At 38.4% G+C, this 16,495-nt stretch overlaps 1 protein-coding gene across 2 annotated transcripts in view; it reads left to right on the top strand.

The window, feature by feature from the left end:
* Positions 1 to 16,495, top strand: part of LOC136838960 (isoaspartyl peptidase/L-asparaginase) — a 191,354-nt gene that overhangs the window by 87,918 nt on the left and 86,941 nt on the right. For both annotated transcript variants that reach the window (XM_067104660.1, XM_067104655.1), the window contains exon 4: positions 13,775 to 13,856. In XM_067104660.1, coding sequence (XP_066960761.1) covers positions 13,775 to 13,856 — 82 coding nt within the window. The remainder of the gene's footprint in view (positions 1 to 13,774; positions 13,857 to 16,495) is intronic.

Genomic DNA, 16,495 nt, shown 5'->3' with positions numbered 1-16,495 from the left:
ATGCACTTTATATTTCAGATGCTGTATCAGATCCAGACCCCAAGAAGTTAAATGAAATAATGATGGTTATTTTAGTAAGGTACATCTCTAGGAAGGTCATCAAAATTAGGACAAATGGCCAGCCATGTTTTGATGATACATGTAGATGAGGTTTTTGTGACAAACAGACCAAATTCAACTCATGGAGACAAAATCGTTCACATGAAAATTATAGGACTTTTGTTGAGTCTCGCCGTGCTGCAAAAAGATGTTACCATATAACTGAGAGAAGTGACAATTTCTTAAAGAGAAAACTTGAAGAAATTACTCAGCCTCATCTATGGTGGGCCAAATTGGCATCATTAGTTTTAGGGCATTTGTCCTTCCCTTACTAGAATACTGTTATCCGGTGTGGATGTCTGCTTCTACCAGAGATATATCGCTTTTAGGTAGAGTTGTTCATGGTGGTAGGTTTCTGTTTCCTAATATTAGCAGATATAACTTGAACCAGCAACAGATGGTCTCTTGTTTGTCAATTTTTTGTAAGTTATATTTTAACAGATCTTTCACATTCACAATTGATCCCTGATCCCGTTTTCATGCTGAGGGCAACCAGATTTGTGGAACAGTCTCTATGAGGATGTGTAATTGGAACTTCGAAAAGTAGTGAAGATGCAATGCATTACTAACCTGTAGCAATTCTCCTTTTACTGTACAGTATTTTAATATTTTAGTGACATTTTTATCTATTTATTAATTTGTCAATTAATTTTTTCTTTTTTAACAACTGATCTGTTCTTTCTCTCTATCCCATTACCTTCAGTTACTTCTTTCCAATGAACACCATACTCTTTGGAAGTTTGAATTTCAAGCCAATGGCCCTTGTGGGTGTGTTCCGTATGAATAGGGTTCATCTTCTGAATAATAATAACAATAATAATAATATGGGTGGCGTGGCAGGGTGGTTTAGCTCATCAATTGACTGCTTAAGCAACATTGGGGCTGGTCAGTCGTTGGATGGGTGACCGCTCTCCTCAGCGTCGATTCCTTGGGAAAGGATCTTTACCATAATTTCCCCAGTCTACTCAGCTGTAAATGAGTACCAATTCTCGATGGGGTAGGGTCCAGCTATGGGTTAAATAACAAAACTCAGCAATGCTGGAAAGAAATGAAAGAATAAAAACAACAGAGGTGCTTCGCCTGGCAGCCAGGTACACAACCCAATGGACGGGGAGGATGGTCAGGTACTTGGAGGTCGTCATCCAGCAACTGACCACCACAACGACAGTAACCAGCAACCAGAGGCTGGAGCTGCAGAGGAAAACCAGAGGAAGAAATGGACAAGAGAAGAAAATCAGGAAATATGGAGATGCTACATCAGAAGCAACCCGACAGAAAGAGGGTACAGATGAAGACTGGTCAGCATCTGGAATGAGAGAAATAACACCCCTCAAACAGAACAGAGGCTGGCAGACTAAGTAAGGAACGTAAAGAAAAAGAACTGGCTCTCCACAACAGGAAGAGAGGAACTGGAAAGCGAAATAACCCAGCAACGAAGGACAAGAAGATGAAGTAAGAGATGATGACACAGAAAATGGCTGGAATGATGAGCTACCAAACAACAGCACACGAGGAAACGCTGAAGATGTAACAGAGAGGTCGGATCGGGTGGAAAAGATCAGACAATGGATGAAGCCAGATACAGAAAGAACCAAGATCCCCTCCATGGAAGGCTGCAACACAAAGAAACTAATGGAAAAAACAATTGAAGTTAGACTAATCCACATCCCCAGTATCACAGAAACAAATAACCTGGCATATAGTAGTAGAACTCATGGGGATACAAACACCAACACCACCATCACAACCAACCCAACAGGAACCAAAACAGCAACAGCTTGGAAAAGGCACCTGGAAAAACAAATCATGGCAATGAGATATGACTTGAGTCAACTGAAAGAGATGGCAGAAAAGAGGCTAAGAAACAGGAAAATAAGAGAGCAACTGAATGAGAAATACAGGGTACAGGAGAAGGGACTAAACAACACAATAGAAGATATAAAACAGAGACTTGAAGTCAAAGCACATAAGATCCAATGGTACATGAATAGGAATAAAGGATACCAACAGAACAAACTCTTCAGAACCAACCAGAAAAGACTATACAGCCAACTAAGAGGGGAAGACAACCACCAGGAAATTCCTGAAGCCAAACCAAGTAAGAGACTCAGGGAAAACATATGGACTAATCCGGTATCGCATAACAAACATGCACCATGGCTCCAGGAAGTCAAGGCAGAAGAAATGGGGAGAATAAAACAAAGATTCACTGAGGTCATGACAGACACAGTCAGACACCAATTAAAGAAAATGCCCAACTGGAAAGCCCCGGGTCTTGATGAAGTCCATGGATACTGGCTTAAAGACTTCAAGACCCTACACCTACGAATAGCAGAACAACTCCAGCATTACCACAAACTACCATGCGCCCAAATGGATGACCACAGGGAGAACATTCTTAGTACAGAAAAACAAGAACAAGGGAAATATAGCAAGTAACTACAGGCCTATCACCTGCCTACCAATAATGTGGAAGTTACTAAAGGTATCGTCAGTGAAAGGCTATACTACTACCTAGAGGATACAAACACCATCCCCCACCAACAGGAAGGCTGCAGAAGGAAGTGTAGGGGCACAAAAGACCAGCTCCTGATAAGCAAAGTGGTAATGAATAATAATAAGAGAAGGAGAACCAACCTAAGCATGGCATGGATTGACTTCAAGAAAGCCTTCAACATGATACTGCACACATGGCTAATAGAATGTCTGAAAATATATGGGGCAGAGGAAAGCACCACCAGATTCTTAAGAAATGCAGTGTGCAACTGGAATACAGTACTTACAAGCTCTGGGATAAGACTAGCATTGGAAATAGATACCCTAATCCAGACTGTAAGAATTGTATCTGGGGGCATCAGGATGGAGTTTGGAATAGAAAAATGCACCTTGGTCAACATACAAAAAGGCAAAGTAACAAGGACTGAAGGGATAAAGTTACCAGACGGGAATAGCAGCAAACACATAGATGAGACAGGATACAAATACCTGGGAATAATAGAAGTAGAGGATATGAAACATCAAGAGATGAAGGACACAATCAGGAAAGAATATATGCAGAGACTGAAGGTGACACTCAAGTCAAAACAACGCTGGAAACATGATGAAAGCCATAAACACATGGGCAGTACCGGTAATCAGATACAGTGCAGGAGTAGTGGGGTGGACAAAGGCTGAACTTGCAGCATAGACCAGAAAACTAGGAAAAACATAATGGTACACAAAGTAGTACACCCAAGAGCAAATACAGACAGACTATACATAACATGAAAGGAAGGAGGGAGAGGGCTACTAAGTATAGAGGATTGTGTCAACATTGAGAGCAGAGCATTGGGGCAATATCTGAAAACCAGTGAAGACTAGTGGCTAAGGAGTGCATGGGAAGAATAACTGATAAAAGTAGATGAAGACCCAGAAATATACAGACAGGAGAATGAAAAACAGAAAGAGGAATGACACAACAAACCAATGCATGGACAGTACATGAGACAGACTAGAGAACTGGCTAGCAATGAAACATGGCATTGGCTATAGACGGGAGAACTCAAGAAGGAAACAGAAGGAATGCTAACAGCGGCACAAGATCAAACCCTAAGAACCAGACATCTCACCCATATGCAGGACGTGCAGTATGAAAGACGAGACCATAAACCACATAGCAAGCGAATGTCCAGCGCTTGCACAGAACCAGTACAAAAAGAGGCATGACTCAGTAGCAAAAGCCCTCCATTGGAGCCTGTGCAAGAAACACCAGTTAGCTTGCAGTAACAAGTGGTCCGAACACTAATCTGAGGGAGTGATAGAAAATGATCAGGTAAAGATCCTTTGGGACTATGGTATATGGCATCAGAACAGATAGCGTGATACGTGCCAGTAGACCAGACGTGACGTTGATTGACAAAATGAAGAAGAAAGTATCACTCATTGATGTGGCAATACCAGAGGACACCAGAGTAGATGAGAGAGAAAGAGAAAAAATTGATAAGTATCAAGACCTTAAAATCAAAATAAGAAGGATATGTGATATGCCAGTGGAAATTGTACCCATAATCATAGGAGCACTAGGCATGATCCAAGATCCCTGAAAAGGAATCTGGAAAAACTAGATGCCGAAGTAGCTTCAGGACTCATGCAGAAGAGTGTGCTACTAGAAACAGCGCACATAGTGAGAAAAGTGATGGACTCAAGGACGCAGGATGCAACCCAGAACCCCACGCCATAAAAACCACCTAGTCGAATAGGATGACTGTGATAGACAAAAAAAAAATTATGATAATAATAATAATTCAGCAGCTATAGCAGATTTATTTGTAATAGCATTTAACTTTATTTTGCTTAAAAGTCAGTGGAAAGGTGTGAAGAAACAAACAAGTGAAAAGAGAGTGTGAGTGCCGGATGAATTACAGTCTTGCATTAGAGACTACTGTCAGAATGAAGAAAGTGTCCTTTTTCACATGAGAACTTGGCTGTATTATATAGGTACACTTGAAAACAAGATCCAAGTAGCTGAATCTGTTATCGTTACAGCTAAGAAGTACTGCAATGTGACAAGTTTTAAAATTAATTTTTATTTTTCATAGCTAACAAACCTGCAGTCGTAACATTAGGACAAATCTTCTGGTGCCAGCTGAAAACTGGTAAAAAACAATAGGAATTGTTTATGTAAAGAATTGGTGGCTTCTGGCATCAGTCATGGGGATGAGGGTGGAAGCAAACAGCGACCTATTCTCCAACCCCGTGATGTTTTTAGTTTTCTTCTAGACACATTCCATTGGCGGTGCGGTTGCACGGGTTTGCAGTAGCACACTCGGCACAGTGATCAACCAGACACACTCCAGTATGATGGATGTAAGACAGAAAGTTCGGTTTCACATCCATGATTCACTAAATGAAGAGGTTTGCAGCTTCCCTTTGAAATTTGTGATAAAAAAGAGGTTACCGTTTCCCCTTTTGATTTAGTTGTTGTACAGTATGACTGTACAGCGCCTGTGGTTAGACTTTCTCTGTGTACAAGAACATGAATATGAACTTAAAGTTTGAAAAACCTTTTATTTGTTGATGATAACTGTAAAATGGTTGGCATCGATATGTTCCTCTAGTTCCTTCTTGCATGGGGTTTCCTTCCAGCTTAGAAAGTTATCCAATGCAATCATTGAGTCACGTTTCAGTACTCACAGCATTCTTGAAGGGCAAATCTGTTAAATGAGCCCACTATATCACATTTCTTCATTCTGACATAGCACTCTTAAAGGGGAAAGAACTTAATAGAAATCATTGAGCCGCATTTCCATATTCTCATGAAGTGCCTCTGAAGGATTTGTTCTTATGTGAGAGGTAAAAATTTGAGCAAACTGAAGTTGAAGGGGGCCAGCCAGTTGGGGCAAAACCAGACAAACAGATGAAAAGTAAATAGAGGAAAGGCAGTGCAGAACTCTTTACTATACTGTACTCTAGCCTTTAGATGTTCAACTGCTGGCACATTGTATCTTATCTTGTAAAGCAAGAGGAAAGGTTATTTCACTTCTGTGATAATGTATTTGAAGCCTAATTATATTTCTCCATTTAGTGCTGCTTCAGAAATGTATTCTACCTCATGTGCTAGCTTGTATGATATTGTCTTCAATATTTGTAAAGTATCTAATCAACATTGTTAGGTGTCTTTTTTTTTATATAGAAAATTGGTGAAGTATGAAGGCATTTCATTTTGTGAAGCTGTGCAGATTGTAAGAAGAAAATTTATGCTACACTATTTATGAAATCTCAAAGAATTTGGGAACTGTACTTGTAAACGCAGCATTAAAAAGTATGTCAAGAGGAAGGACTTCGAGGTACCACATGTTTTTTTTCATTTTACAATTTATATGGACAGAAATGCATAACTTTAAGTTTTCAGCAACAAAAGCAGTAACATTTAACTACAGTTGATGAAAGGGAATCCATCAAGCTCTGGGTTTATTAAAAATGTCTGAAATCTTCCTTTTATTAAAGAGACAAAATTCCTTTGGTTAGCATTTGATAAATTGTATTTTGCACCTGCCAGTTCTTGACCTCAAACACAGAAAGGCTCAGTTTTTTGTGTATTACCTGGGTTTGGTTAAGTTAATGTATAAGTTACTGTATATTATACTAGACAGTTGATAAATGGATGCTGAGTGTTGAAATCTTCTCTCTTGATAGGTGGAACTTTATGGGTTCAGTCCATATTGTTAGGCCTGTAGGAGATCCTTTCACATATATCACTAGGGAATGAGGATGATTTGGTGGTTTTCTTAAGAGGGTCTGGTTTGCAGTGATCAAGAAAGATGGGTGGCTACCAAGATGACTCTCTTATAGGGATAACATGTCATAGATATGGGAGACAATTCTGTCTTCTTAAATTGGGAGGTTCATTAAGAGAATCTTGTTGATAGTTACTAGGGAAGATGGGGAACTACCAAGATGGCTCTCCTCTGGGGACAGCATGTCATAGAGATGGAAGTCAAATCTGATGTCTTAAAGTAAGCCACACAGTACTTGTCAAGCATGTGGCTTTTTAGCTTTTGCTCAACCACAGCTGTTCTGCAGTGATTGCATGATTCCTGACCACAAGACTATAGAATAAACTTTGCCCTCTGCAGATGTTGGCTTGAGGACAATGACTGTCCTCAGTCAAGTTTCCTTAGGGTGTTGGCTATTTTCAGAGTATGTGATATCGTTAAGTGTTAGAGGAAGCTGGTTTTCATCTGAAGAAATATTACACTGTCAATATTACAGTACTATATAGCTTTAATACTAGGATTCTTGAATTGATTGCTTGAACATTTTGTGAATGGAGTGCAAGTTTTATTTGAGTTCAGTTTTTTAATCATTATTATACTGTACATGAGTTATCATTAGTATTGTCATAAGTTTCTTGGGCAAAATAAATATTGATTATCAACTTTATCATCATGTAGAATGTGTCATCCAGCATGACTCCTTTTTACAGCAGGATTTTTGTTGTGCACAGGGCATCTCTTGAGGCTGGAGATTTCTGATGAGCTTAATACCTTCAAGATGTTCATTCAACATTGTTCAGGATGGAAATAACATAGGTTGCCAGAAAGTTGATCAGGGAAGGGAACTTCAAGGTGTTTGTTGTCTTAAGACCCAAATTTCCAAATACACTACATTGCTATCTTCTTGACTAACAACTAAAGCTTTTCCATTTTTTGGACTTGGGTGTTGTAATCTATGCATGGTACCTCATAAATTTATGAGGCTGATGGGTTGCAGTGTAGTGACACCTTACTTGTGTGTTATGAGAGTTCGATAGTATGCTAGTGGCTGGTTGAATCATGATCTTCCAAGGAAAACTTGTTAAATGATTCCTTTCTTAGTACCTTGACCAATTTGGTTGTCAAGACAGATCTTGAAAGATGCCAGCTTTCATGTTAGACAACTCTGTAACAGTAGCCTTCCTCAGGAGCTGAGAAAACTACAAGGAACAAGTTCATATATATTACTGTATAGGCCATCAGCGTAATCTAATTTATTCTAGAAGTAATATCATGACTGACATCATTAGTAGCAGGAATTGGGAAATTCTAACTGGTAAGGGCTTTTTAAGGTTTTTCAGGCAACTAGTGAAGTTGCTGGAACTCCCTTGAGGGATCTTTTTTCACTGTCTCTGTAATGCTGTTGCGCTGTATTATTTTTTGTCCCTGGATCTTCAAACATAGTATGGATGTTAGCTACACAGTCTAGTGGTTTCACCCCACATTCTTGTGAGGCTTCAACTCAACAAGATGTTATTCAGAGTGCTTTTGCTGTCCCCAATTTCCCTTAGACCTCATCATGAGCTAATTACCAATGTAGCCTTATCATCTTTTTTGTACATCCAAAGATTCATCTCAACTTGTAAACTGAAGGTGTCCAGACTGCCAAGTGGGTAATTTTTTGTGGGTGGTGAGTGTGAATTTCTTCTACAGCAGCATCAGTCAGTAGGGCTAGTGAATTGACACCATCAAGGATTATGAAGAGGAGAACCATCAATAAAAAGCTCACTGAAATTCCAGTATTTCCTGATAAACACTTAAAGGGAAATTTCTGGATCTGCAGTAGTGTCTGAAATGGCACCTCGTCCTTGTAGTACCATATGAAGTCTTATGAGGGGAACCATTTGAACCCGGAATATAAACCTCCCTCAAAGATTTATCCAAGAGGGTTTCCTTTTTGCCTGTTTTACTTTTACTCTTAGAGTTAAAAAGACAGACTCTACAAAGATTAATAGGGCATGTGCTTCAGTCAGCCATTTGTACTTGCCAGATTTTCTTGCTAATTGTAAATTGGATGGTACGTTATCATTTTTACTAACTGCAAATTGGATGGTACGTTATCATTTTTAGATTTTATATGAGTTGATGAGGAAAACATTTTCTTATGTCTCATGAGAGCTTGCAGAAGGTACCTCATATGAACACAGTCATGTTGCCGTGGTTGCCAAAATTGTGGTGCTGTGTAATGTTGCCCCTCTTAGATACAGTATATAACTACTAGCACCATCGTGTTTTAACTGAGGAAGGTGATTCTTGGGGCATAGCACTCTATCTGTAGTTTAAAAGGAATACAATATATTTGTTCGAGTGTTGTTACTTTTATTACATTGTAAGCGTGGGCCCTCACTACATGATCATATTTTTAAAAGTAGTAAACTACAGTATATTAATCCTTCAGTTATCTGGTTTCACCCTATCCTGAACTTGGTAATATGTGGAGGGTTCCCAGCACCAGAATATAACTTTAAAATGTATACTATAATCTCAAAGATTAAATCAACAGCACTTGCGGCAATGCTGTGCAGCAGAGGGAAGTGTTGGTAAGACTGCTTACGGGCATAACAGGCTGAGAAAGAGTTATTGTGGGGGTGGGTAGGCCAGGGAAAGTTTTTGGGGGAATGGGGGAATGCCAGGTGGGATGGTTGGGGAAAAGTAGGTGGTGGTTTGACTTCTTTAGAGCTTTAGTGACTGTTTTTTCCTCAAAAGCATCAATGTCACTTCAGTGTCATTTTGTTTATCACTTTTGAGTGGCTGAATATTGTGAAGGGGTAGGTCAGGGTAAACACTTATGGGGTGCAAGGGCTGGGAGAGTTGAGTTGTTGGGGGGGGGAGGTTGTTGGGTGGGCCTTCGTCAGCCTCAACTGTCTCGTGTCATTTACAGTATATGTATATGGTATGGCATACGAAAGTTTATGAATCCTTACTAGTCCAGAACTCATCATAAGTCAACTTAGGCAATCATATATCACTGGTTGAAACCTTGGGTAAACATGTAATGCAGTATGTATACAGCTAAACACAATTATTTAAATCATATGTTATTGAAGGATATTAACTTGTAATGAAATAATCATGCAAAATGAAAGAGAGAGAGAGAGAGAGAGAGAGAGAGAGAGAGAGAGAGAGAGAGAGAGAGAGAGAGAGAGAGAGAGAGAGAGAGAGTTATATTGAACAAACACATTAATACGATTGTCAACAAAAGTGGAAAATTACTTGATGATATTGCCTGTCTGTAAAGCATAAACAAAAGATTAGGTATTGAAGTTAGTTCTTATTGACTTTTCATTCATAACTGTTAAATTAGATCATGTTTGGGCAAAATAGGCAGTGCAATATTGCATGTCCATACAAGTCGAAAACGTTATAAAATGATTAGGTAGCATTTAGATCATTTGCTGTGCTTTCATTCATAACCATATAAAAACATCATCGTATTTGTAAGTTTCTCTCTCTCTCTCTCTCTCTCTCTCTCTCTCTCTCTCTCTCTCTCTCTCTCTCTCTCTCTCTCTCTCTCTCTGCAGGTTTAAAAACTCATGTAATCAGTTGAGTCAAATGTGAGATGTAAACATTACTAAGGTAATGGCAATTGCAGTTTTGCATCTCTCTCTCTCTCTCTCTCTCTCTCTCTCTCTCTCTCTCTCTCTCTCTCTCTCTCTCTTTGTAAGTCTTACAAGTTCTCAAGGGTGGGTTTTCACTCCATAGAGAACTCTGCATATGTCAGTTTGTTTCTGTAAGTTGCTCACATTCTGTGTATGAACTTGGTTCCTCAAAAATCCAAAATGCCTGGCTTTGTGGACTTTATGAAGTTTGGCGGCTCAAAGGGATGCTAATCGCTGATCCTGTCAATACCATGTTCTTGAATCAGATAAGCGGGTCTCACTCTTCGTCAGTACGACTCAGCAATTAAGAAACTAGCACTCTTTTTAAGAGAATCTGAGGCTACAGTAATGACCATAAATTTAGCAATCTCCTTTTTAGATCACTGTTTGAGAAGGGTTTAGCCGCAGGTACTGTTACTACAGTCAAGTCGGCTTTTACGTTTGAGTGTTCTTGTATGGTTTCAAAATTGACCTCCACAGACCCTTACTTTTCTTCCATCCCTTTGCATGTGCACGTCTGAGGCCAGTAATCCGTCCACATAATTTTCCTGGTTTCTAAATGACGGTTGAAGTTAGCCCTCAGATATCGATAATCAGTCCTGCCCCTACCTTTCCTTGTTGAGGAAAACGTTGTTCTTAGTTAGCCTAGCTTGCTAAAGAATTTCAGAGCTGTCTGCACTCTCTAGGGAACCCAACCACGTCGACTTCCTTCCATCAGGGAGGTTTGCTGATTCCTCACCCTACCTTCCTGGCCAAAATGAAGATCCGTTAGGTGGTCGCCTTTGGAAAATTCTCCTCTGCCCTCTGGACCTGTCCCTGTGCCCAGTTCATACTTTGAGGGCTTATTTAGACAGGTCCTCTCACATCTCTTCTGGGCCTCTCTTTATCAGGGAAGGAGGGGGTAACTTCTATGTCTGCTATTAGACAACAGATCCTTTACTTTATCAAGCAGGCTAACCCTGACTCAGTCCCAAAAGTTCATGATATTAGAGCTGTGGCCACCTCCATTAATTACTTTCATTACATGAATTTCACGGATCTTACCAGGTACACCGGTTGGAAGTCACCCTTGGTTTTCAAAACGTCACTATTTGAAATCCTTAGAAGCTCTTAAATTCTCAGCAGTCGCGGCAGGGAACGTTGTTCCTCCCCTCTGGTTCCCTTTCTGATTCTAGTCATTTCCTCCTCCACTGCCTCAGTTATCCCCACGGTCATTTCAGTCAGGCTTGCCTGACTTCACACTGGCTGTGTTATCCATGTATTTGTCTAAATGACACATTTGCGGTTATTTAAGGTTTTCAATATTGTATAGTTATTTTGTTTATGTATATTTTTCACATTGTCATGTTAATTTTAAGTTAACATCAGTTTCTTTTGTACATTATTGTTATTGTTACTAGTGATTAAATAATTTCTTTTTGGACCTTCGGTCTTCTGTCCCCCTTAGAATTTTTATCTCTTTAGTTCAAGAATAATGTTTATTTCTCTGTTAATTTTTCATCGGCTGACACGGGACCCGATCCAGAAAAGGGATTTTGACGAAGGAAAAATCTATTTCTGGAGAGGGGACCGTGTCACCCGATGACCCACCTCCATCATGTGTCATGTCCCTCCCATAGTAAACATCATTCTGGTGGGGTGATGCTTTCATGGAATGCGGCTAGCGGTGTTTTGTGTGCTGTCCGCGGGTGGTGCATGGGTTTGCAACGCACCTCCCTGTGGGACTTTTTGACTTTGGGATCTCTATAGGATAAGGTTCCGTGTTTTTTGTAGTTCACTTCCTTTTCCATACACGACTCCATCTGATGGAGCTCGCTCTGGGGGTAGTAACTCCAGCATTTCATTTAGCTTTCTCTGGTATCTAGCAACGGAATTACCTAGAAATAAGTGCTGAATGGACTTTTTCATCGGGTGACACGGTCCCCTCTCCAGAAATAGATTTTTCCTTCGTCAAAATCCCTTTATAAGATTAATATCCTATAATAAGTATCTGGAAGTCAATAAATATTGTGCATTACATGTTTACCAAAAGTTTGAAACAATGATTTATGATAGCCTAAACTGTAGTAGCTTACATTGTGTTTTAGATGGTGTAAACAGTTGATAAATTTGTGTATGATATACAAAATGAATAACTATATTGCTGTAGTACATCTTTAAAAAGCCCAGTGCACACACACACACACACACACACACACACACAATGATTTGAATTAAATGTTTGTTACATTTTTAATGTGCCAAAATGCAGTAGGAAATGGGTAACTATACTTGTTCAGTATAAAATCAGAAAGTGCACATATACACATGTGTATATGTGCACTTATGTGTATGTGTGTACAGTATATGTGTGTGTGTGTATATGTACACATATGCATCAAGTCGCTGTGCAGTTGCTTGCCTTTCTCCTGTGGGTTATTCTTTATAAAAAAAGAAATGTTATGTGTGGCCCACATACGACGTTTTAGCATACAACAAATACAAGAGAGAGACAGAATTTCAATGTTAGTTTATAAGCAGACTTAAGTATGTTGTTTGTTATTTATAATCATATTTAGTGTATACAGTTATGCTGCACAGACAAAGTAGTGGGAATAAGTGTGTAAAGTTGCTATCTTACATCCATAGTGTGTATTTGATCATATCCAAAATTTTACAGCATCTGGCAGGGCCTTGGATTTATTAATCTAGATATGGGAGAGACTACTGTAGTATTAGATGTAGGTAGGCATGTGATTATAGTTATGTCAGTCTGTCTTTGTATTATATAATTATTTTTTACACTGTGGGCATTTAGTAGCTAATTACAGTATAATTAGCAAAGGCTCCCTCTAGTTGTGAAAGAATGGTGAAAGGCCTTTTTCCAGAATTACTGTGTCTATTTGATATTTGCAAAGTAAGTTTGTTTTATGAATATTAAAGTTATTTAAAATGTTCATATTACAGTACAAGCAGTCCCCAGTTTACTGTGGTGGTTCCATTCCTACGATGCATCGTAAGCCAAAAATTGTTATGGGCTGAGACATCATCAAAAATCATAAGAATACCTTAGAAAACCTTACTTTTAATTCTTTTGATGTCTTGAAAACGATGTAATTGGCTATCTTTATTGAGTTTTTCATCAAAAAAACCTCAAAATTTTTATTATTCTGCCATTTTGGAGCCATATTTCTTCCATCAGATCGGTGTCGTAAGTGTTGCAACCCTGGAACATGCGTCGTATACCAGAAAATAATTTCTAATGAATATATTTGAAAAGTGCCGTAAGCTCAGAACGTCGTAAACCAAACCTGTTGTAACCTGGGGACTGCCTGTATTATTGTACTTATAAATTTAGAAACATTTTGAAATGTTAGGAACAGTTTTTATATTGAACAGCTTGCAAAATGAATCAATTATTGACATGTAACCTAATGAGAGGGAATCTATTCAAGAACTCTTTCCACTTTGTGCACTTAGTAATATACACTATGTGAAAATCACCTCAAGGTTTAGTTATGGCTTCATCATAACCCATCAGTCATAATTTAAGATGAAATAAATTATGTTTTATTCTGCTAAGTAAGAATTATTTTTATTGTTTTTATTTTATATTTGGAACATACTGGAGCTATTGCTTGATAATTTTTTTTGATGGAATACATTTATTTTTTTTAAAGAAACTAAAGACAAATTCTGAATTACTATTTTATAAGATTAACTTTGCCACAGCTTTTTTTGTTTGATACCTGTAGGTGTGTGTGTGTTTGTGTAAAATTTAGCTTTGTTTCACATGTTTACTAGGTTTTGAAGGATGGTGGATCTGCTACAGATGCAGCTGAGGCAGCTGTCATTTCTCTTGAAGACTGTCCTGCTTTCGATGCAGGTATGGAAATATGTATTTATTTGTTTATTATGGAAAAAATAAATGTTAACACATTCTATTAGCCAGTTTAGGGAAAGCCATTCACATCCAGCCACCCATAAAATTTTATCAGCACCTTCACTGGCTTCCATGATTGTCAATTTGGGTCCTCTGGTAAGGAGGGAGAAGTGAGACTTAGTTGATTACAAGGGCAGTAAGTCTGATAAGATTCACAGGTTATTGTTGGTGACACAGGGAGAACAGAATCTGCTGCCGTTTGATCTTTCAGTTTTAGAATCCATTTCTTGCAGTGCAGCTGGACAGATTTTATTCAACCAAAACCCAACCAAGCAACCAACTGATCGCCTTCTCAGATCATGTTCAAATGGGTCCCACAGGGTGGCAGAACCCTCAGAACCTTGGTCTGAGTAACTCCTTTAGAGCATGAAAGTCAAGGTAGTTGGAGTGATACAATATGAGCTTGATAGCATTACTTGCCCCCAAGTGCTACTACACTGGAGAACTGGTATTGCTTAGCTGTCTTAATTTTCTTCTTGAAGATGCCATCTTGTTAGGGATCATTCCAAAGTTTGGTCAGTGGAAAAGCCTACATGGCCATTGACAGCCTCAGCAGGAAGGCTCAGCTCTTTTCTTTGTAATAGGTGATCCATCCATATATGTGCAAAGCCATATGCAACTTTGTGTTTGATGCCCTTTGTAGATTTATTTGCTACCTACCACAGTTAAAACAATTCCAACTTATTGCTTTACTTTTCCTGATCCTGAAGCTTGGAAGATAAATGCTGCACATTCTTAAAGTAACCTATTATTCTGCTCATCATTCAGCCTTATCAGGTCAGTCGCGGACAAGATATGGAGCTCTAAATATCTGTCAGTAACTATTATTTAATTTTCTTATGACAGAATGTTGTGTCGAATCTGTTTCTATTGCTTTTTCTTTTGGCAGCACTGCAACTGCCGATCATCTATTCCAACAACTTTAAATGTTAATATTCCCAATGGTTAGAGAGACCATTTGTCATGCATCATATTTTTCTCCAGTCTATTTATCATCTTTTAGAAGGAAATTTGAAACCTATCTTCTTGTAGATTTAGGACTGCATGTTGCATTACTTATTTGAAGGGCTGAATACTATCAGTGAGGATATGGTTGGTTAAGGATTTGATTTTTTAATTCAGTTGAAGACAGCCTAATATATACACTTTATGTACACATTCATGCACGTGAGACAGTCCAACTCTTTGTGACGTAAAACTCTACTTTATAAATTAGCTAATATAATCCTAAGAACACAGATCAATAAATACATTACTCCAATTATTATTTTTACAACCTCCATTCAAATTTTGATGGTCATAAGAAACAATTTATTCAGTTTTAACAAGACATATCCCAGAAACCAGTGAATATATACAATATCTATAAAGAAAAGGCATAAAGAAAAAGCATGCTATAACAAGAAACAGCTTTATACAATCGAGATTTTATAGTTCATTTGAACATGTAATAAATACACACTCAAAGTGCACAATTTTTCCAAGTTCCCACACAGTACAACAGTAATTACTGTATATATAAATTTCTGTCACACTAAAATGGGGAAGACAGTCTTAAGAATATGTATTTTCTTTTTCAGACCAACTTCACAATGATGGTCAAAAATACTGTACTCCATTTCAGAATATGCTGAGAGGCTCTAAAGGCTCTAATTAATCTCTGCTAAATTTCACAATGAAGCCCCTCTTCATCTTAGCACAAGCACACTTTCCATAGTATTGTTTTATTCTGCACTGACTTAGAGTCATTCAGTTTTTGTGCTATTACTTTAACATGCAAAAACATCCTGACCATGAATAAAAGAAGTCTCAAACTTCAAAATGGGACCCCTCCCTCCACTACAACTTATAGGAGAAAGGTTTATGATTAGTGAACAAAATTAAAAAACATAATTAAAAATAAATACTAATAACAAAATAGCATAAAATAAAATTTTTGCATACGTAGAGTTTTGTTAAATACTAAACTCTCTTGATTTATCCCTTTTTTAGAAGGTTTTAGGAGCATAACTGCAGGTACTAACAATGTGGTGTAAGATTCAGTGCCAACACTAGGATAGACAGGCTGGGCCTTGCAGGTGCTAATGTCATCAGCCTTTCATACCATATCAGTGGAAGGAAAAACATCTTTGGAAGGGATGAGAATCCCCATATATAGCTATCTACATTTCAAAATGGGGATAAGCCATACTTTATCATTCAAGCTTGGGATGGATAAAGGCAGTGAAGTTGGTCAGATTGACCTCTCTTACAAAAGGGAAAAAAATAGTTTTGCCAGTTTTGTGCCTATTTTGCAGTGAAAGAAGCTGCATCCAGGTTTTAGTACACTTCCCACCCCCTTTAGTTGAAGATTACAACAGGCTTGGAGAGCCTTGAAAGGTCCATTGGGCAGACTTTGGGTTAAATCAGTCTCTTTGGGATTTTACAGTATTCCCATTTTCAGCTTGCATTCCTCTGACATTTTGCCACTAAGGCCCTTTGAATCATACCAGCAATGCCAGAAGTTTGTTACATTCTGTCTAAGTTTACTTAGATTCAATATGTCATACTGGTAGATGGTCTAGATTGTTCCTCCAAAATTC

Source organism: Macrobrachium rosenbergii, chromosome 1 (assembly GCF_040412425.1).
Source record: "Macrobrachium rosenbergii isolate ZJJX-2024 chromosome 1, ASM4041242v1, whole genome shotgun sequence".
NCBI classification, from domain to species: Eukaryota; Metazoa; Arthropoda; class Malacostraca; order Decapoda; family Palaemonidae; genus Macrobrachium; species Macrobrachium rosenbergii.
This window is presented reverse-complemented; position numbering and strand designations above follow the sequence as displayed.